Raw genomic sequence first — 23,717 nt, forward strand, 5'->3', positions numbered from 1 at the left:
TGCTATAAGGTGTGGTAGGCATCTGGATCCCGTGGGAGTCCTACACCATACAAGGAATCAAGGTGTTCTCAGGTAATTTCTGTACAAACCACATCTTAGTAAGTCAAATGTTTCAGGAACTCATCCTCCTCTCTTTAGACATAAAAGACTCTTCTGGCAACTAAAGGGTTAATAATATGGAGAAAAAAAAAAAAACAAAAACAGAAATGGCCTTCATGCAAGATTTTCAGAACAGGTGGCTTAGTAGGTAGCCACTGATTCTGAAGTGAGACTTCTAAATATAAATGAACTGCTTTGTAGGGTACTGATCGCTAATAAAACCTGTTGAGTACAATGGAAACTGTAAGCATTAGACACGACACACAATCAGACCACTGTTTTATAAGACTCAACAGAGCTTTAAGGACCTGCTACTAGCCCATTTCATTTGAAAATGTTGGCATTAATGCATTTTTAGAGGATTTAAGTAGCTGGGAAAAAAGGACATATGTAAACCATATATAATCATACATCTCTTGTCAACTACCAGCAAAAGTTCTGTCAGATCCAACGTCATTTTTTTTATTTCCTCATAAATTCAAAATATATTACTGAGTGATGAGCACTAAAATGAAGGCTCACTTTTCATATCAGACTCTATAACATTATCATTAAACATCCAGTTAAGACATACAAAGCCCTGCCAAGGTTCTGTTCCCGAGAGAAATTAACAGGATTTGAGATTTCAGATCTCTGTGGGGTTTTTTGAAAATCTCATGTTAGACTGTTGGAAAGGACAAAAATACCTGGTTAAACACTGGAGTAAAAGGTAAAATACCATAATAGCAATGAAAATAATGGGAGGGAAAAATAATTAATTTTTAAAATAGGAGTTTCACATTAGGCCACATCAAGTTTTAATTTTTTAGAATGAGATTAAATTCTAAGTACTACATTATTTATAGTCACAAATACTCATAATCTAGGAGTATGCTACACTGAAGGATCAATTCTTTTTGTTTATTGCAGTATTGTTAAAGCACGGCTATTGGACATCCAGCTTTTCTGAGAGATCTAAATTTGTCTGGGATTTAGCTGGCAACTTCATCAGCTACAGCACCACAATTCAAAAAAGGCTGTTAGGGAGCTAGAAATCCCAGGGATTTCCGCAGGTCACATACTCCTCAATGCATGCACAGTAGACATGGTACCTCTAGAAGATTTTGGACTTTCTGGCCATCCAGCACCCTTTTAGGATGCACACATGCCACAGGTCTGGTGCTTGAGAAAGAGTCAGACAAACCGTGCACAAGTGAATTTACGATAACAAAGTGCACACAGTTAAACAATAAGTCCGTGCAATGTTGTGCTCACTACATTGCCAAGTGTGTCTGTCCAGGATACACCAGATGAATATGGAAGCAGTGTATAAAGCACTGAAACGTTAAGAGTGCAGGACTCAAAACTGGGTCTCCTCACTGCTGCATAAGAACCCAGCCACTGGGTGAGACAGTCATCTCTCTCCAGCTCCCCTCGGTTGCTCAGAGAATACTTAATTATTCTACAAAAGCAGAACAGCTTCAGCAAAAGAGGATGAAAGCCCCTCCTTCCAGAATGGCCCTTGGTGGGATGGTTAGGGCAGGCTGCTGGGAGAGAGCCGGTGTGGGTTGAACCCCCTCAGGCAAGCTATGTAACTGAAATGTGGTGCTCACTAAGCTAATAGATAAAAGTTGAACACTTTGTTCTTGTTCCTGAGGCTGCTTCTGTGCAGAGCCTGACCTGTTAGGATGCTCTGACAACACCCGGCTCGCCAGATGGACAGAGGAACACCTACACTGAAAGAGCTTTAAAGTAAGGTAAGTGTGTCTGTGATAGTAACACTAGCAAGTACGTCTGTGACAATACAGTGACCTGGAGATATCTACTTCATAACCCTTCGCTCACACTTGGCACACATCTTTACATCTTTTATTTTTATATATATATATATATATATATACGTATGTATGTATGTATGTATGGGGGGTATATATATGTGTGTGTGTGTATGTGTTTATATATATATATATAAAGGTGGGCAGGGTCCCCACTAACAGAAAGCACATGTGCTTGCAACTTTATTTGCAGATTTCATTGCAACTTCTAATTCAGCAGAACGTGAAGGAAAAGCTTATGGAATGTGCAAAAATATATGCTGAGGTGAGGTAACTATTAACTAGAAATATGGTCAGTGGGTGATAGATGGCTCTGAGTCACTGGCTTATATTCGCTGACCTGAACTTCACTATATAAATCGGTTGACTTGCTGATAATCTTACCAGCGGCAAAAAAGTGAATGTGCTAAAGACTGGCAGTCATCCCTCTCTCCAGATCAGAACTGGCACACATTGGTAGAGCAGGGAAGGGATAAACAAGAAGTGAAAAATATGAGAGAGTCAGAAAGCCATCCCTGGAAAACTGTATCTGTACAGAATAGTCAGTGAGGGCAGTAGCTGGATACAGACCAACCATGAAACCTCATTTCTGAAAACAGAGCTCCTTCAAATCTCCCAAAAGAAAAAATGTTTTACATGGGGAAGAACACAAGTTCTTCTTCCGCACAGAGGAAGAGAAAACAGGCACATATGCATCCCATTCAGCAGGTATGCAATGAGATGGTCCTTTTTTCTGAAGATACTTTTTTTTTTTTTAATAGAGAGTTTTCACAGACTAGACTGTTTCAGAATGAGGAGAAATATCTGTAGTTCTTATCCCTGCTCCCTCTAACCAGGACAAACCAGGTATGGTAAACCTTACATTAAAAAAAAATATTACCTGAGGGCAGAGAAGATGACCCAAGACAGAGGAAAGGAAAATAGGTAGATTAAGGTAGGTGAACTCATGAGGTAAAGAGAAATGACAGGCTAGCTTGGAAAAGTAGTTTCCCTAAGTACAGCCGACAGCAGAAGCTGACTAATCACATAGGAACAAATGCTTCGTCAAACGGACAATGGTGGAAGGCCAGAGGGAGGCAGCTCAGGACTCAGCAGAATGAACCAAGTTAGGGAAAACACACTGGCCATGCTGATGAAAGAGCAGTATTTACACGTTTAACAGCCCAGATTGTGATCCTTATTATTTTCAGAGGAATTCAAGAGAAGTTAGGAGACCAAACAGATATTGACTTAGAAAAGCTGTCACAGAAGCATGGTCTTTAGCTTCCTGGCATCTAGCCTGGCCAGGGTGAGACAAACCTACCAGCTCTGTGGGGCAGCACCAAAGACAAAAAAATTATTTATTTTTTTTCCACTAGACTCTAACCTTGGTGTCTTAGATCTGAAGAATAATTTGATAACATGCACTTACTGTATCAAACATACACATCTTTTTTATGCCCAGAAGCTTTCCACTATTTCTCTATAGTATTCTCCTAAAAAACTAAAAATAGCCATGCTACTCCCATAAATTATGAAATATCTTAACAAACATTACCTTTCATTACTACCTTCTGTTTTGACAAACTTAATAATAAAGAAGAAGAATGCCAGAGTTTAAACTTATTTTTGAGACTCCCAACACAGAACAAAAACTTGACAGAAACAGGGATCTGTTGTTGAATATATCCTGCTTTTCACTCAGCAATTCACAACCAGCTCAAAGTATTCATTCAGACTGAAAATTGACTTTTCCAGATTTCTCTTAGCTTTTCCCTTTTTAAATTAAAAGTTAGTGGAGATGTTCAATAAGCAGTAAAAAGAACTTCTTATGTGATGCATTCTGCTTAGCACAGTTATTTACATGCAATAATTCTAAAGAAATATTTATCCAATCTCTCACCCAGAGCATGCTTGTTTAAAACTTTGACACTGAGCCATTTGTTTACACATTCTGCCAAGAAAATGGGCTGTATTCTGATCTTCTTGGATGCTGGTAAATGGATGGTGCAGGTTCACTACAAGAAATAGAATTGCTTGGATTTACATCTCTGTGATAGAAATCAGAATCTGATCAAATAATTGTGAATGTCCTCGTCCTTACTTGAACTATGAGTTGAATTGCTCCTGTACTGGAAGTCTTGATTTGCAAGAGGGAATTAGAAATAATGCTTTAGATGTATTTTTCCACTTAAATTCTACTCAGATGTTTAAATCCTTTTTAAAAATTTTAACCACATGCATACAAGTGGTATATTATGTATATATACTATCATTTTCAAATTAACATGTATTAGACTAAAGTGCGCTAGGTAGGTAGAAACAATATTTTAATTTGTAACTCCTCCACTTTTTCTTTTTAAGCTTTTTCTTTTTTTTTAACTTTTTTTTTGTCTAAAATAGTTACAATACTTACAACAGAACAGAGAGTGAACTTCTTTGCACAGGTAAGCCTAGAGTACCTCTGCAGAAGTAGAAATGCTGATTTCTACAAATGCAATGATGGTGAAACTTGTGGCCATTAAGAACATTTTTAGTTATCATGAGACAGATTATGCCTTCATTTGCTCCTGTAAAATACCAGATCCTGTTGCTGTATCTCTTTTTTCACCCCCTTGTAAGTGAAATCAAACTACTGTTTTTGCCTATCTCTGCACAGGTTTCTGTTAATACATCAATAAACAAAGGTGCCATTAATTTTTAATTAGCATGAATGCATTATCAGTTCCTGAAATGATGAATTTTAATTTTTAGAGCCTATTGAGGATTACCAAAGAAGTAACTTTAATATTTTACAAATCAATGTTTCTTTAGAAAAGCCAAGTGTCACTAATGTCCTGAACTAAATCTTTGGATCTCAACAGCTTTGAACTTTGTTTGATATCTAAATTTTGCAAATGGATGCTGTTTAAAACTAGGAGATCCAACTAAAATTACTTAACATACCCTGATCAACAGATTATGTGGGTATCCCAAAACTGTTAAGGACCACTTCTCTTCTTTTAAAGGCAGTTCAAGCACAGCCAGATTAAGGGCATGATTGTTACTTCCATCTCAGTCTTTTCACATCTGAAAAAAAATGCTGGAGCTCCATAAAGAGACTCTAAATAGTCCTAGTCGGCCAAAGAACTCCCAGGCACAAAGAGCGTGGGATAAAGCCATAAGGCTGCTCTCAGAAAACTCCCTTGCAAATGAAGAGGTATGGATACAGCGGACCACGAAGTGTTGATTCTTGTGTGTGCTGTGTTTTATATGGCAGCCCCCCAAAAACAGCCATAGCACAGACAAGACTATAAACTATACAAAAAATGTCAGGGACTTCTCAGGCTCTGGAAGAGCTTTGATTTGAAAAGCTGAATGGCCATTTAAAGTTACCTCTTCCCACCAGCTGGGTTGCAAATTTTATGTTATGCCACTGATCTGAGTTCAGGATTTCATTCAAAGTGGCTTACCCTGTCTCGCACAGGAAGTCTGTGGCAAAGCTGGGATTGAACCCAGAGATCCAGACTTCACTTTTCATTTCTTAATCATAGGACCATTATTGCTTGAAACACAGGGCAAAACAGGAATCTCTTTAATTCTGAGGTTGCGTGTGAATTTTACTGTTTGCAGGTATCTCTCTGTTTTCCTGATGACTTCAAAGGCTTCCATTAATAAAGAAAATTAAAGAGGTGTCCTGAAGTTTCTCCTCAATAGACCTTAAAATGCAATTGTAGATGTTCTCATTAGTGAAATTATGGTATTTTGCTGAGGAAGTAATTACATTCCTTTTGATAAATCCTTTTCTGCCACATGGGTATAGGCATACGTATTTTGAGAAAGAAAACAAACATTTTGTGAGTTCAAGCTACAGCTTTTAGGTTAATCAGTCTTCTGTGGGAAATGTTCCTCTCTGAGCAGACTAAGCCTTTGTGTTGAAGGGAAGGAGACACAAGCTGTAAAAGTTCTCCCAATTATGTTGCACAGTAGTTCAACCTCCTCTCTAAGTAAAAATAAATAAAAAATGCAAGAGGATTATTTCTCTCTGGCTTTTCCTTCATCATGATCTTGCTTAAACCTTGCCATAGGCTATCCTGTCATTTCCAGGTTTCTGACTGCCTCATGAAACAGACACTCACACTGAGTATAACCTTTCTCACAGGTGTTACTGAAAGAGCCAGTAAGCCAAGCTTGTGCCTATGTATCTGCGGGACATATTTATATTCCTTCTAGGCAGGTGTGCGTTTTTCAGAATTAGCAATAGTAATATTTTCCAATTTCTCCAGCAAAAAGTTGCCTCCAAGTTCAGGGATGATTATGTAATAAAGAAAGGAAGTCACTCATCCTACCTTAGGCCCTGAACCAAGAAAGACTTTAAGCATAAGATTAACCATACGAACAGTTACAACAGACTCAATACAAGTAGCTGCATGCTAAAATATACCAGTATACCTAAGTGCTGTGTTTGATGAGACTGACCAATAATAAAGTGATCACACAAAATGAGAAGGCTTTGCTCTATACAGCGCTTTATCAAGTAGTAGCCTACATTGCTTTGAGTCAAATGTTAAAGTGTCAGCAGTCAGGCTGGATCGCAAGGAGCTGAGGAAAGTAGAGCCTATGTCTTTGCTTCCAACATGACTGGTAGCAATGAAATGAAGTCAAATAAAGAAACAACTATTGCGAATAGATGAAGTTAGAATCTCTTACCATTCATGTGGAGAAAAAGAAAGACTTGTTAACTATAAGGAACAGAATACTATCTGGTGAATACCTGAGAAGGAAAGTAAGGAAGAAAGGAAGGAATGTGCAAGACTTCCTCCAGAAACACAAATTCTAGCCAACTCACTGTCTTTTTTTTCCCTTTTAGTTTAAATGTCTGAAATACCTTCCAAAACGTAACAAGTTCAAGTGCAATAATAGAACACTCTACAAATGCACTTTTGATCCAAGCAAGATAAAGAAAAAAGGATATAATTTCCACTATGGAGAAGAAAACAAGTAAATAAAAGGAGAAGTATTACTGTTGAAATGTAAAACCAAGATTAAATCCCCCTGGAAAGTGAAATTTTGGGCTGACTTACTAATAAATCCTCTCTTATGGTATTTGTGGATTGAACTGATCAGTATTAGTATTCTTGAATAACTGCAAGAATACAGAGGAGACAAGAGTCGAATTGTAACCATGCTATAGTGAAGGATATTTTTTGTGCAATAATTGTGAAATTTGCATTAAACCTTCTCTTAGGTTCATAGACCCTCTCCTACAAAACAAATAATGAATCACTGATTTATAGAATCCCCTTGTAAGGAGCAGAGCAATACTTAATAGCATCAGTCAGCATGTTGAGAGGGTGGATTTTTGTGGTAGCAAAAATCACTGAAAACTGGTCAAGAACTGATCAGACATGCAGATTTATGGATGTAAAAAACTCAACGCTGTTCTTTGAAAGGTTGCTCAGTATTCATCTTCACTCTTTTAGTCCTGCCTGGTTATTTATATACAGCACATAGACAGAAATAGCTGTACTTATTTTGTTTAATTAAGTGTTCCTACATGTAATCCAGTCTTACCTGGCAAGTCCATATCGATGTGATAATGAATCCATCATCTCTAAAGACATTGAAGATTTCAGTGATCCCCTGTGAATAACCAAACACGGAGATACTAGCATCTGATACCGCCAAGTTAAATGTGAGGTAGTCTGTGGGCTGCAGAAGAGCTCTTTGTTTATACAGGACAAAAATCACAATGCTGTTCCCAAGCCAAGACAGCCAACCTGAAAAAAATTAAAATCCATGAAATCAAAAAGAAAATAAAGCAAGAAGCAGTTCAGTATGTAGATGTGTGATGCCTCTTCTAACATTATCCCTGTATTCCATTAGAAACAAATTAAACTAGTTTATCTTATCCACTGTAAAACATATGTATGAAGCCTTTTTAAGAAGCCAGGAACTTTTCAGAAGCAGGAACTCTGGCAATAAAACTGAAAAACCATAAAGAGCTGGTGTGGCAAGATACATTTTTCTGTTGAAGAACCACCATTTAAAGACTTGGAAAAGGGTTTTTGGTTTGTTTGTTTTCCCCTGAGTAGACAGATAAGACCCATGAAACATTCCTCTGGCTGAAAAAGGAAGGAGGAAAGATTGGCGAGTGGAGCAGAGACTACAGAAAATTCTGCCAAAATTGCAGCTGTTTAGGTACACTATATACAATAATGAATATTAAAAGTTCATGCACGTACCAGAGAGTAGCTTTACTAGTCTTCTCTAGAGAGGAACTGCCCTTTTCAGTTAATGAGATTAAGTTGCTTCTCTCAAAACAGTCTAGGTTCTCCTTGTGATATGTATTGTCCGTGCTGGGAATATTTTGTGCAGTAATGCACGTTAGTCTATATGAAAAGAACATTTAGAGCAGATCTTTCAGAAGCTTTGAAGTTTTTTTTTTTTTTCAATTCTTAAAGAATGTTGTGTCCTCTCTGACAGCTCAGGTACAAAGAGATGCCTGACTTGCACAAGTCTAATTTCAAGAGGAAAACACAGGGAAAGGAGATGAATCTGGTACAAATCAGTGGCCTACTCAGTTGGAGAGGCTAGTTTTTCAAAATATATGTGGCCATTGCTCTACTGATCAGTGTAAGACCTGGGTGGCTTGCATCTCACTTTCTGAAATGATGTAGAAGTGAAAACTAATGACTTCAATAAAATGTTTGTTCATAAGCATCTCACTCACTGTTGCAAGTGGGGCTTAGCTGGTTATGAGGATAGCTGCAGGGTGGCTGCTGGAGAGGGACAAGTAGCTGGCCAAGCAGAGCAGCACCAGGCTCCCTCTCCGCTCACATGTCCACCCTCCTGAATCAGCTCTGTGCCTGCAGCGCAGATGGCCTGGAGGTCACTTCGCTTTTGTAATGTGGAGCAAAACAACACCTCTTTTGGGTGTCCGCAACTTGGGAACCCACGAGCTGCTGTTTTTTCCCCCACAGTTGGTGCCCAGGTATGACATTACATACCAAATCAGGGAGAAAAGTGTTACTCAGTAGCCCTCTATCCAGGGGCAAGCAATAGAAAACACAGCATATGGATGCTGTATATTGAAATAGTAAGAGGTGAATATACGCACTGAAGAGGGAGGCAGCATAATGACATTTCACAGCACCTCTGAATATTCAGAGGAGTTCACAAAATGAAACACTGCAGGGGACTAGAGGACTGATTACTTTGGAAATACATTTGGATAGTTTGCAATTCAAACATGATGGTTGTTTGTGTATGTTAACTCTACCTCCTAAAATATATGGCAGTTTCAAGGCAGTAGGTAGGAGAATGTTTTCCCTGTCAATATTAAGATACAATTGTCTGCTAAATGGCAGACAGAATATAAAACAGAACTTCCTTTGTAAACACTAAAAATTTGTCAAAGCAGTGTAATGGATAGGAGGGCTAGCCTTAAAATGTCTACATTTCATGCATATGCACTGTACTTCCTGGGAATATACAGAGCAAATGCCCCCCTAGTCTGGAGAGTTCGGGAAGTTTTTTGTTAAAGTATCATAAGGAAAACGAATGGAAGAAACTGAGCAAAAAGCCATCTAAAACAACAATACAGATATTTTAGATGACAGAGATACGGAGTGTTTGTGATCACTTTAGAATACATTCAGATACTGAGGGTGGGGCTGAGGTAGCTCCTGTTGAAGGAGATAAAATTACAGAGCACTTGTGTGCATAGCACTTCTGAGGGTAGCAACAATTCCCTTTAACAGAAGCAGGTTGGTAATCTGCGCTGCCGTTTCCAGTCCTTCAAATGCATAATGTGTCTTGGAAGTAGACCAGCTTAATATTCTGATAAAAAAAACTGGAGAAACTCAATTCTTGGTATACCATAGAGTAACTAGAGACAAACAGAGTGGCCACACAAAAGCGCTACCAACCAGAGAAGTACCTATGGGACACTGGATCTCTGCCCCATCAGACAGATGTGCTCATTTGAGGTTGCTGACTATACTGACTTATTTACTTAAACAAAACAAAACCTCTCTGAGAGCATAGTAGAAAAAAAAGTTTAAAATATACCTTAAAAAAGGCAGAGCAAATAGAGCAATAGCTCTGACACTCTCAGTGAGGGCAGGAACTTCCTCAACTGCTCTGCAGGCAGTATGTGCATCTGGGTAGATCAAAAACAAAGAAAGATCCTGGAAAGAAACCTCTGAACCTTGAAGTGCTATAAGGCATTGGTGTCACCAGATGGCATCTCAATAAAACAGAGGATAGAAGAGAACCAATTGAAGGAACTAGTTTCGCTTTTTGCAGGCTGCCAGCAATGTTCCCTCACAAGATGATCTAGAAAAAAAAAACAAAACAAAAAGCTCCAAATCCTAAGGTAGTCCTGGACAGAAAGGACAGGTTCCAACCGAGATAATAAAAAGTGCCCAAGAGAGAGAAAAAATAACAGGATGAAATTAGATTTTGAATTTTTGAATTTAAAAAATGGAAGTCACAACTCATCAATTTGCAGCTTAAAATATATAGAGAGCTTTAAATGAAAGAATTGAAGAAATGACAGCAAAAGGTGAAGGCTCAGTGTCACATGACAAAGATGACGCTAACTTTTCAAGTGGCAAATGACCTGATTTCTAGGACAGAAATTGGATTGAGCATCTAGATGTAGAGCAGTCATGAATGAAGTCAATTACTGATTCAACTACCTGTACAGGCATAAGTGTCTATCTTAAGAGGTTTGCTGCAAGAGATTTTCAGATCAGAAGACTTCATTTAAAATATTGAGAAAATCTAGAGAATTTGCAAAGCTGTCATTAACTATTCCAGCTGTGAAGTGACCCTGCCCTGCTTTTAATCTTCACTACTAATTATATGTACACAATATCCTATCTGGCATGTTGCCAATTTTGGCAGGAGGAAGAGTCATCATGTTTTAGACTTGACAAAGCATGAAGAGATTATTTGTTCAATAAATGCGACTGTTTGCGGGATGAATGTTCTGTGAATACCTTATTTCCTTTCCCACCTTCCCAGATTTATCTGTCAAGTAAAGTCCAAAAATAACACCTTTTCTGTCACTTGTCAAATAACAGTTTACTGTCACCATTCAGAAACGTGTGCCATTTAAAGGCATGTGTGGGTCACATGGTCTGTTCCAGTTTTCTGATTGGATGGGCAATGCTTTCAGTATGCCTTTCTGATATAAACACTCACGAGAATTCAGAATTTGTTCTCTAACAAATATTCTCTCATATTTTTTAAAAGAATATAAAAATATTAAATGATTTAATTCATTATCAAATTAATATAAGAGAATATTTGCAGAGAGAACAAATTGATTAAATTACAGAGAACACATTTTGGTATTTTCCCTGGTCTAGGTTTGACTTAGCTAGTACCTGTGGACAGCACTTTTAAATTGTACCTGGTGATTTAACCTATAAAAGGAATTTTCACGATATTGTATAATTGGTTTTTTTCTCTGAAGGACATAAATGCAGCCACTTAGGGCAAAGGACAAAAGGGGTCAGGTGTAATGCTAGCAATAGGACTAGTTTCCATCTGTCTGTCAAAGACAGTTCTGAGCACATGTGAGAGAGCAAGGAAAACAGATTGCTCTGAAGGGGGATGCTGATGCAGTTGACCCAACGAAAGGAAATGCATTTGTAGCAATTGCCTTCAGCTAACCTCTGTGATTGCACTGTGAGGGCACTCTGCTATGCAAAAGTCATTGCAGTTTTTTCCCCACTCTTTTGGTTCTCTAGCCAAAGTATTAGCAAGGAAAATGGTGGCATGGTGACTTGGGTGTCCCAAGCAGTGCAGAGATTGCAAAAGTCATTCTCATTAGCAGAATGACTCTTGCACTTTGATGCTGGTTTGCTTGCAATGTTAGTGTGCAATACCTATTCCAGTGTGGGCTGTGAAGTCAGATTTCCATAAGGTATTCTGAGAAGCCCTCTGTCTGCATCTGATACAGCTTGGCTAATGTATGTGTCCATCAGTGTACTTTCATTTATAGCATCCATGGTATCTGTGATATGTGAGAACCTCCAGAAGAGAACACATAAAGATGCCCCAACTCATCAAAAGGTTCTTGAATATTCACACCCTCTGTTGAGATGTGTGACTGCAGGAAGACCTGGCCAAAGAAACTTAATTTTTTTGGACTTTATCTTATGGAGGTGAAGAGATTCAGAGAAGTCCCATCTTCTAGGTAATGCTAATATCCCTTATATACATCCCTTTGGTGTAGAAAAAGTACATCAGAATTTACAAGAAGCTGCACTGACATGTTTAGATTCAAAAGAGAAGAGGACTTTTAGCAGTTACTGAAGTATAACAGCTGAAGCACTGAAGCTGTTTTCCATAGGCATCAAAACAACAGAAGTATTAAATACGAACATCTTTGGGACTCTGCTTAAGTAAATGTGCCTAGACTCCTGCTAATGCAGACTGTCTTTCCAGCCTCCTTAGAGAAATGCAGACACCAGAAGGTAACACACTGACTGACCTTCATTCTCTGCTTCCTGAAGAGCAAGACTCTCTCTGTGTAATGGAGTACTTTGCCCTGCCACATCACTGCTTCCCAGATAGACCCAGTTATTGGTGTGCATAAAATGAATAGCTGTAAATTTTTATTGTTAGCGCCTGCAGAAGTGAGGTAGTAGAGCTTAAAAAAAAAAAAAGATATGGAAGCTCTTCTGATTTATACATTATTAGTAGATTTTTTTCTTAAAGTTCCCATTGCAAAAAGGTATACCTACTTCCATTATCTTTTAACCAGAGCTGTACTATATTTCAGCTGGAGTAATGTTTCTACTGGTTATATGCAATCTTCAAGGAATGCAACTTGAGTTTTTAATCTGGAGTTAAGTTTCAAGACTAGCAGTTATGAAAAGTTCATTTATAAGCTTTACAAAAGGATCTAGAAATATCAAGAAGCAACAAGCATACAACCACATAGTGGCTGTATTAAGCACTAAGCGGTTGTATTAAGTGGTTGTATTAACCACATACAGCCACATAGTGGCTGTATTAAGTTATCATAATAGGACTGCAGTTTTACCAAGTTCTTCTGCCATGTATTTTGTAACAGACAAAATTAGACTTGAAAAAGTAAACTCAGGTGGAGATCAGACTGCTAACAAAAGTCCTTTGATATATAATGCTAAATAACAATAAAGTGTAAAAATATTGATTTTTTACATAGTGTGTAAGAGTAGTGGAATTACATTTTCTGTTTCCATAAAAAAAGAAATGAAAAGTGTATCCGATTGCTTCTTGAGAGATGCTTGGGAGAATTAGAATGCTGAATTCCAACATCTTAAGCTGGAATAAATGAAAAAAAAAGATTGAAACATTCCTGCCAAAACTTGTTATTTTCTTGTTATGTGTGTTTCAGCTGACAAACCCTGAAAATTATTCTTTTATCAAGATATGAGGGAATTTTTTCTCCCTTAAAATTTATCTGCTATTGATTGTTTTTGCAGTCTCCCAACAGCAATACTAAATATTCACTTGAAAGATATTATGGCGGCTTATAATAGAAACAAACCCAACTGGGAAGTTTCAAGCTTTTCTTGTGACAACATAAGAATTAAAACATACTGCTTCCGAAGAAGACACTGAGATAGTCCTATTGTCTCCAGATATAAAACACGGGAATCAATGACATTATAAGACTGATAAGTTGAATCATAAGCTTTAAGCAGAGGGAGAAATTTTGGGTGTAGGGGAGTGGGATTTACAAAGGAAAAGGAAAATGTGCTTTTATTTTTCTTCTTTCTGCAATACCTACTGCTTAACAAAAACTACCATGATGCAGCAGTCAGGAGGAACACTTCCTGCATACTTTTCTCACAGTTCTTGCAGGTGAATTTTGGATCTGAAATATTGCCATCAATACAATTTTTCTCACTACTTTGAGACCTTACTTAGAGATACTTTCAGTTATCTGACGGTTCAACATTGTTGCTGCAGGTCCTTTAGCCAAATTTTCAAGGAAAGATAAAGATTTGGCTATAAAATGGAAAATAAGATATAAGGTAATAAGGGCTTCCAAAAAGTAGCTCATGCCATACTATTATTTTTCAAAGAAATTGGTGTAGAAGTTCTAAGCTACTTTTTAAAATAAGTATTTCATAAGCCATCATATTGAAAATTATTATTTTTTACTTGGATAGGTAAGGAATAGAAAAAAATGCAAAATGGATGTGGAACTGAAGGGGAACAATATATGTCAGGCAGATTACTAATGAATTGTCTCCATGTCAGTCTTAAAACTGAGATTATATTCATGATATGTTTGGCATAAACAGAAGGCGCCATAGCGAGGATGAAATTCTTGGTAAAAGCTGACAAGAACCATCAAAATATAGAATTACTGAATGGCATATAAAAATAATTAGGTGACCTTGAAGACTGGGGTAATAAGGAATGAATTAAATTTAATAGAATAGTGTAAAAGCTCAAGCACATAGGTACTAAAAAAGTATTTGCTACAGGAGGTAGGGTCACCATTTGGAAGCAGCAGAGGATAACACCTCTGTCAGTTGACTGTAGGAAGAAGTATGAACTACCAGTGTGATGCAAAGACAATACTAGGAGGTATCAGGAGAGCAAAGGAAGTGTTAAAAATATCATTAATGGCAATGGAAAGACCTTGCTTGGATGCTGTATGCAATCCTGGTTACTTGTTCAAGAAAAATGAATTTATTTTGGAACGGATAGTGCAAAAGGCTGCTAGCATGATAGTCTAGAATGGTAGTGGAAAGAATATTGTTAGAGAAGATAAAACAAACAAACAAACAAACCTCATTTGCTCAGCAGAGGGATACAAAGGTTGACCATGGGGTATGACTGTTCCTCTACAAATACAAGGCAACTATGGGAGATGAATTGCAGGCAGCAAATTATTTCAGTTAAAAGGTGTAACAACAAAGGTATAAACGGGGCATGTACCACTTCAGCTTAGAATTTATGAAAAGGCTTCAAACCACCAAGAAATGAAGTCAGGAACAGCCTGTCAGTTGGAAGTGTGGTAACACTCCCGCCCCCCCCCCCCCCCCCAGCCGGTTATAAGAAGGAGCACGATACTTTGTGAAGGGGATTACATATCATCACAGCAGGGGACTGGCCTGTTGACCCGAGGGGTTCTTTCTAGTCCTGAATGCAAACAATATTAATTCATTAGCTGATGGCATGGCTAATTCCCAGACTTTTGTGAAGGGTTGCACACACATGAACAGATCTGGGATAAATCAGAACATCTCTGCCTTATCTTATTTACACTCTTTTAACTCAGTTTCCTAAGACAGATGCATACGTTTTTCTACTAGAATCTCTATTTTTTATTCCAAACCCAACTACTTTTTTTCCTAGTTCATACAGGTAAAGAAGAAAGTCTTGTATGAATATATGAAAATTCTTAACATTTTACATTGTAACTTTCACAGATCTTTCTCCAGCATTAGCTGAGGGCTAGTAGGCTATTTGCAATATGTGATATACTTAGAAAAGAAAATCTGTTTAGCTCAATTGTTTAAAAATATAAATATTTTTTTATATATTGTTTAGAATAACAGATTTAATAAAAGTAATCTTTTCTGCTATTTTCCTGTGAGGTTGTATGGTTAGAAATTTTGATTATTGAGTAAACCTACATTCTTTGAAATTTCATACAGTTTACTTACATCTTGCAATGAGTCTGCTTTAAATAAACAATATTTAAACAAACAAAACAAAATTGTTCTAGGATCAGAATTCACAGCGGGTTCCATTTCCAAGCCCTTATTACATTATTTATAACAGCTGTCTTTCATCGGAACTGAAATAAACACCGGGTATTGTGACTACTAACAGGGGATGATGTCCTAATACTTAAATCTTTAATAGAACCTGTTTGAAGAAGTTTTCTTTCTATGTCCCTAGAACATATTTAAAGCAAAAGCAGTACAAATAGTTTCAACATTTTAAAAACTACAGAACTGTATTTCTTGTCTCTGCAGGAGATAATTGTAGGATGCCAACTGACTGGCAGCAGTCAAAATTCTGGAAATCACAGAACAGTAATTCAGTGCTAATGAGACATAAGGAGAAGGCACAACAGTATCATGTACTTCTGATAAGGTATTTTTTTCTCTTCCCACATTTTAAATTCTATGAACATTAGTTAAAAGTTTACAGGCTTATCTTATTCATTTCTTCTCAACATTTTTGCATTGGTTATTAATTTTTTTAACAAAAGAAAGCTGTACCTCTTTGATCTGTATAGCTGAAGAAAAAGGCTGCATTTTATAACATCTTGTTTCTTTATGGATGAAAACCAAAGGAATCACTTTGAACTTTATACCAAACTCTACTAGAAGCTTCTTTTCATAAGCCAGGCAGAGATACGGTACATACCTAAAGTCAGTAGGTAGAAACCTATAATAGTCTCTCCTTGTTCTGTTACAGGAGTCTCTTTGTTCAGAAAACTGATGTTGTTGTTCCTCCACAGCGCCTGCGGAGAAAACTGGAGAGACATTTTCAGCAAAGCTTATGACGCAGGACTTGCCCTTTTCCCCTGGTATGTCCCAAATGCCCAGTGAAATAAGATGGTTTCCAGCCTTTCCTTCAATTTCTGCTCCCTGTATTCTAGGAAGCTGTTCAATGAGCCTGATAATCTAAGGAAGGAAATCTCAAGGGACAGGAGCTTTGCAGCCTTCTGACCTGTTCTTATTCACTAATCCTATCTATTAATACAGCCTGTGAATCTGTGACCAGCCCAAGGCAGCAGATTTCCTCACATCCTTATTACTGCTACACATAGAAGTCTTTCATGATGCAGAATGTGTATCTGACAACATGATGACCTTTCTTTAAAGTAGATTGATACCACATAACATACAGGTTCACAGATACACCGACAAACACATTGTATATAGGTATATTGCAAAAATACCAGTAGCTTTGATTCACCTAAGACCATTAGAGTTTTCAGGCAGGACAGTTCCTAATTGAGGGGGGAGAAAAAAAAAAGCATTTTCAACCTATACTGGAAATAATCTTAAGTAGTGTGGATTCACATTGCTAAGTACCTGCCAATCTTGTACATTCCAACTACAGTTGGATTTTTCGACATTGTTGAAAAATGAGATTTTGTCTTGTTGAAGAGACATGTTACATGTGATTTAAGTCAGTCAGTCTGGAGTATTTTTAGTTTTCACTGAAGTACAATATATCAATGATTATATTTCAAATACAGCCTTTCTTACCAACCAGGTTATTACCATAATTCAAATGTAAGTCTGAATTAACACTTCTGAAGCAGCAAAACATTCCTTCCATTTTTTCACCCTGGCAAGAGATTGATATCTACCCTGAGACTGCTCAAATTCTTGCTGCAATTTATAGTTCCCCCAAGCAAACGATGTACACTTTTTCCCTGTCTCTCTCGTCCTCCCTGCTCAAGTAGGTGTTCCTCACAGCTGCAGAACAAAACTCTAGCGGAGTTGCTGCAGGGGTGTAAACATTAGTAGAGTTATCACTGATTTCAAACTGGGATAAATCAAGGAGTAAGGGATACAGCTTTCACTGGTGTGACGTTCTGGACTTGCAGGAAACGTGGCTGTGTGTAAGGGTCCTCCTGGCCTTATATGCTCACCTAAACCTTCCCTCATTCCTGGATTGAAGCAAAGCTTTGGGACTCACGGACCATGGCTTCAAAAGATTAAACTCCAGCACTGAGAGGGAGAGGTGGAGGAGACTTTGGGTGCTGGGGAGAGGAGAACCCAGATTTGGCACAGGCAGGTCACTGCAGTTTGTGACCCCAGCTGTAGGCAAGACTCACACCACAAACACAGAAGGGACGAGCAAGCACTCCCTCACCTCTCTGAGGGAGATATGATCCCCTCTCTCCTAGGATGTAAAACATCCCTAGGTCTTTCCCATAGTGATCCCTGACTGATGCTATGAGTCCTGTTCAGCCATGACTCACCTCCTCCTTTGCTGTCAAAGTTCACAAGCTCTCTCAGGCCTGTTAACCTAAATAACACAGAAATACACAAAGTCAGGCTCTGAACAGATGTTAAGCATCTTCGTGGTGAGCAACACATTGTTTTTCCCATAGTAGCCATGGTGAAACCCCCCATGCCCTTCTTGGTGCCCCTGACTGGCTGATCTCCCACACCTGGGCCCCCCAGAGGCACAGGCTTGTCCCTTCCCACCTCAGCCCCAGGCAGCAAATGAGTCCCCAGTGGTGGGACCTGGCTGAAGGAAGCAAAGCATCTTATTGGTAAACTTCCAAATCCGTGAGCTGTTCTTCTCTCTCCTACTTTTCCTTTGTTTGTTGTGATTGCCATCACCTTGAGAGGGGCAAATAAGGGAAATGTGACAAGTATAAAAGGGGAGAGCAACATTTTACAGCAAGAAGAAGGGAGAAATAGCCACAATATGGTCAAAGACAGAAAATCTCTCATGCTAATGTATGTGCTAATGATGAAGACAGTGACCCCCTACACTTGCTTCATTAAGCTAGGCTTGACTTTTCTCCAGCCACCCATTGCTCTTGTACCAGGAGCAGCTACTAAAATTCCACTCTCCTTCTCCAAGCTAAAGCCTGCCACATGGATCCTGCATTTTAAGCAGCTGAGTAGCCTGATTCTTCCAAACGGTAACCTCAGACCAGCTCCTGCTGACTTTTTGTGGAGTCCTCTTCCTAAGTCTATCTAGAAAGAACTAGAGTATAATCCCAGCAAACCTCCTAAAACACATTGCTTTACATAACTGTGGCAAAGTGACCTGGGACTCACAGCACATAGGCTCAGTGGTTACATTGTCCCATAAAAACGGCCCTAGCAGTGCTCTCAAGGCCAAATTCCTTTATTGTGGAGCTCTTGGGATAGTCCCAGATCACCTCCAATATTGTCATTCCCCTCAGCCCTGGGGCAGGACTAGACCATGCATATGCATCTCTCAGAAGCTGTATGGCACACCCAGCACATTCAGCTTTTTCTTTGTCAACATGGTGCACTCTGAGGTTGTCATTAGGAGTGTCATATGGTCCCAGACAGAGCTTTAGAAGGGAGTACGCACACAATGTCAGCTTTTCAAAGTTGAGCTAAAATGGCCATTTCTAGCTAGTTATCCATGTGTCTGTAAAATGATCCTTGTTTAGAGGATTAGGGGTATAATTGTGCCTGAAAGCGGTGTTCAGGGACATTTAAAGATGCTCAAGAAGGCCCAAAACAAAGCCCAACAATGTTGACTACCATTCAGGACATGTGACTTGGGTTAAATAGGAGGACTTCAGCAGGGAGGCCATCACACAGCCTTCATCCATGGATGCTCATGTCTTCAAACAAGGAGTGTATTTCATCACCTACCAAGACAAATAGGATGAAAAAGAAAACACATTTGCACTGGGCAAAACCTGCCTACCTGGGCCATGCTCCCTCAACTGTTTGGTTGAAAAAGGATCAGCCATTCCTGACAGCCTATTTGTGGAACAAATCCAAGGCCTCTCTGAGTCAGATCCCTCAATACTGCTAGAGCAAAAAGAACAGTGCTATGGTGAGTTTCTTTCTAGACCAATAATATTGAGATATGAGGCTCTGAACGGACAATTCTTTAATAAGGGATCATAAGAATGGGCTATAAACTCTTCCTCTCGGGTATTGATTATACATCAGCATGGATCGGGATTGCATTTAGAGTCAAACTTTCTATAAAGTACAGAACACACTGCAATGGGTTGGTCTCTAACATGGCAATGTATCCAGAGGCCACACAAATTACACAGGTCACATGTGCTCCAAATTACAAATTACACCTGCTCCACAGATGCTTACATGTAAGCCCCATATGACCCTCCAGCCAAGAACTCACATTCAAGCTCAGTCTTGCCCCATGTCTTAAACACTATTCTCAGATATCTGTGAGCCTGTGGTTTTATCTCAGGCTAGGAGCAACCTCCACACAAGACACGCCCTTTTTGAATGTGCGTTTCTAAAAATCACCCATGAATACCTGTTCAGGATCACAGGATCATAGGAGTATTCAGGTTGGAGGAGATCTCAGGTTATAAGCTTAATGCATCAAGATTTCTTATTTGCATCTGAATCATTCCTCCTGAGAACCTGCTTATAAATTCAACTTCTGTAGGGCTGCAATGCTGCCAGAAAACCAGTGTATCACCTCCTTTGGAGTTTTTTTTTTTTTAAACTATAATTCCCAATAGATATTTACTAATAAAACTTTTGCCTGATCCTGGTCACATTGAGGTACATCTAGCCAACTAAAGTTCTCCCTTCTTGCTATGCAGCTAGAAGTTGGTGTTTTAGAACCAGCAGAAAGTTACACTCTTGGCAAATATAGGGACTGCCCATCTCTTTCAAGTTACATCACAGGCAATGCTGAGGTGATAGAACATGCTTGCTAACCAGTTCCCTTTATACACAATCAATTTTTTTCATGTCATTTGGCAAAACTCTAGCTTTGCAATGCTGTTTGGCATCTGTTGTCACACAAATGTCAGCCCCTGTGCCTTTGACTAAACAGGGACAGTGACAACGGGGGGGGGGGGGTGAATAATTTTCATATAAGCTGTTCCAGAAAACTGTATGATTTACTTACCTGAGACCTTTTCAGGCATAGGCACTTTAAGTGGTAATAAAGCAACATTGATGGCCATTTTCATTTTGTTACAATAAAGGACAGATTATATTATTTGCCTTGGTATCCTAAACTTGAATTTTCCCAGCTCCAAGTTTCTTTGGGTTTCATATAAATACCACTGGCTCCATGGACACTTCAATTCAACTTTCTGCAAAACTCTGCTGAGGTCTGAAGTGCAGTTTAGGATAATAGAAACTTTAGGAAAATTTTCCATTTCAATGAGACAGTTTTTTGCCAAGTCTTTTACCCTGTAATAATAATGAGATAATAAAAATAAATCCTTTTATAACAAGGAGATAAAAAAATGGGTGAACTGTTCTCCACAGTCAAGCATCCCTTTTGATGATTTTTTTCTTTGATCTTCACATACTACACTGAATGACTAATACTTTCGTCTGTTCTCAGTTTTCTCTTCGCTTCCTCCAGTGGCATTCTTCAATAAATGACAGTCTTTGACAAACTCCTGTGGTTTGTCTCATATGTCCACAGTTCTCTGTGCTTCCCAATGACACAAAGGCTCCCTCTGCAAATTACAGCCACCTTGTTCTCATGTCTCTTAGTGCTTCAGTGGTGACCAATTTACTGGCCTCATGGAGATTATCCCTAAGTGCCTCCACTATCTTTACAAAGTGCTTTGGGGAGATTAGAGCAGTATATCCTGCAGGCAATTCTATAAAAAGGAGGAGAAAGCTAAAATGCAATGGTAGTACAGAGAAATCAGTATATTCAACACAGTTATGACTGCGTGTGAAGGCACATGAAATAAAATTGATTTGGACATAAATAGTCCCTTAACTGGCCCTTTCCTAAATATGCGGGAGCTACAGACTAGCACCACAGAAATGACATAAGTGAAGCAAGCAGGCACTGTGAGACTTGTGCAGCAGCTTCTGCTATGTGGTCCCTGCTGTTGCATCCAAACCTCTCATACATGCAGTTGAACCCTGCAGGATTTCTCTCCTCTGTGACCCTGCCTGCCAGATACAGAAGTGCAGCTATGACCCGTCTAACGTCAGCTAAGGGAAGAGAGGCTGTGGCAGTATCCAGAGACCTGTGTGTATGTTTTCTCTCAGCAGATGACTTTACCCACCCTCCTCCAAGTCACCTCAGAAGTAAGCATGCACTCATCTCACATGCAGTCATCTACAGCCAACATGTAGACCTGGAAATAAGAGAAATGAGTTGTCTGATCTGAGTATTGATGATCTGAGCCTGACTTTCTCACTCTTTGCCACACTGTGAGTCTTGATCTGGGGCCACCACTACAGGGTCCTGGCGCAGTGCAAAATGAGAGTGTAGTGCCTTAGAGTAGCAGGGTGCTCAGTGGGAAGACAGCTTCATCAGCTGGAAGAAAAAGTAGGAAAAGGAATTCGTGCCTGAATTTCATTCTCTACAGGAGGTAAGTGTCTAATACACAATCTCCTGCATCTCAGTACTCCCAGCCATGCACTCATTGCAGAAATCTGTCAACTAAGCCAGTGCACTACTTTCTTGGAAAAAGAAATGAAAAATGCCCAGTATGATATGAAGGGGATCATCCCCTATTAATCAGTAACTGAGGGGTGAGAGCACATTTGGCATGTGGGACACTGAATCTGAAATATCTTTTCTGTCTATGCTGCAGGCAGAGATACAAGCCCAGCGCATCCCTAGCCCAAACCAACAGTGTATTTCAAGCAAATCTTTCCCTATATTCCATTTTGGATAAATATTCACCAGAAGTGAGAGAAGAGTGGGAACCATTTTATAGCTAGGCAGTTAGTGCATGTATAAAGTAAAATTGGCTTTAGTCCTATGATTTTGATTATTCAATATAAATTGGACAGTAAAGCAGGACATTGCAAGACCTCCTTCTCAAACATTGCAGACCTCAGGGCTACGTTGTAGAAGATCTGAGCTAACATCTCTTCTCCAGCTCAGGCAAATAAAGAGTTTAAGTCTCCAGTTAATGCACTTACAGGACACAAAGTGCAAAAGGAGATTTTTTGCTTTGTTTTCGTGCATGACTAAAAGAATATCAGTTGTGAGACTTCTTCGTCAGATCAAATAAAAAATCTGTTTCACTGAAAATTCTGCAGCCTCACAGATCCCCTTTCTTGCCAGAAACATTGATACATGAGGTAGTTGGCAGTTCTTCCAAAATATCTTATTTCTATAATATTAGTTCTATTTTTATTGATATGCTTAGTGCATACTTGAAAAGTGTCCTTCAAATGTGCAGAGCTTTTTTCTCCTGACGCTGAGAAGCTGTCGATTTTTCTTTTTATTTACATATTTCAGTCTTTGCTGCATTATCCCTTGTTTATGTTAAGAGTTTTCAGTCAAATTATTATTATTATGCTTAGGAACTAATTAAAAGGCAAGCACATGGCATAAACTAGTGTCCCCAGTGTGGCCTGACAGTGTGACCTGCTAATAGTGATAGAATATTGGCATGCTAGAGTGGCTCTAGATATTGCTGGAGCATTAGCAGGCTGCTGAACACTGTGTAAATTGCTTTTCATTTTTTGTTCATTTTAATGATATAGCTTTCTCGAATTTTCAGCAATGCTTCATATCCCTAACCTGGCCAAAGATTTTCCAGTGCAGAACAATAAGAAAGCAGAATGGTTAATCTCCTTCAAGGTGTTTAACACCTAATTTCTAGGAAAGACACTCTAACTGTCCTACCATTTGCAGTCTTCACATTAATCTCCAAAAGTGCTGAAAGGTGGGGAGAAGGGTTCATATTCCCCCCTTGTTTTCAGTTTTCTTTCCCACATCATCTTCTATAAATTTCACTACATAACAGAGAACATCAAAGTAAAATCAGTACAGGCCGAGTACCAGAAAAATCTTTTTCCCAACACAGGGTATCATGGCAGGAATAGTGCCATAAATGCAGTTTTAAAAAGTCAGAGAGGCTATATAAACTGAGCATAAAATCACAGTGGGCAAGACCTTTGTCAACACAGCTATAGAGTTATACCGACATGAAGAAACCTTATTTCATTGTGGTATTTCAGTATTTCATTGTGGTATTTCAGTCTTGTCCTGAACTCATCTCCACAGACTTACACATTGAGGAAGGTACTACACAATCTGTAAGTGGCAGAATTGATTCCTCTATCCAAAAAGCTTAGCTATGAATGTAGACTGAGATGAACCCTGCACTCCACTATACCAGCCAAAATTGAATGACCTTACTGATGC

General features: G+C 38.8%; 1 protein-coding gene across 1 annotated transcript in view; it reads right to left on the minus strand.

The window, feature by feature from the left end:
- LOC106485469 (visual pigment-like receptor peropsin) overlaps positions 1-16,395 on the minus strand; it is a 34,944-nt gene extending 18,549 nt beyond the window's left edge. Inside the window, 2 exon segments of the mRNA XM_013943814.1 lie at positions 7,446-7,651; positions 16,275-16,395. Coding sequence (XP_013799268.1) covers positions 7,446-7,651; positions 16,275-16,395 — 327 coding nt within the window.
- Between the last annotated feature and the right edge of the window lie 7,322 nt (positions 16,396-23,717).

This window comes from Apteryx mantelli, chromosome 3 (genome assembly GCF_036417845.1).
Source record: "Apteryx mantelli isolate bAptMan1 chromosome 3, bAptMan1.hap1, whole genome shotgun sequence".
Taxonomy (NCBI): Eukaryota; Metazoa; Chordata; class Aves; order Apterygiformes; family Apterygidae; genus Apteryx; species Apteryx mantelli.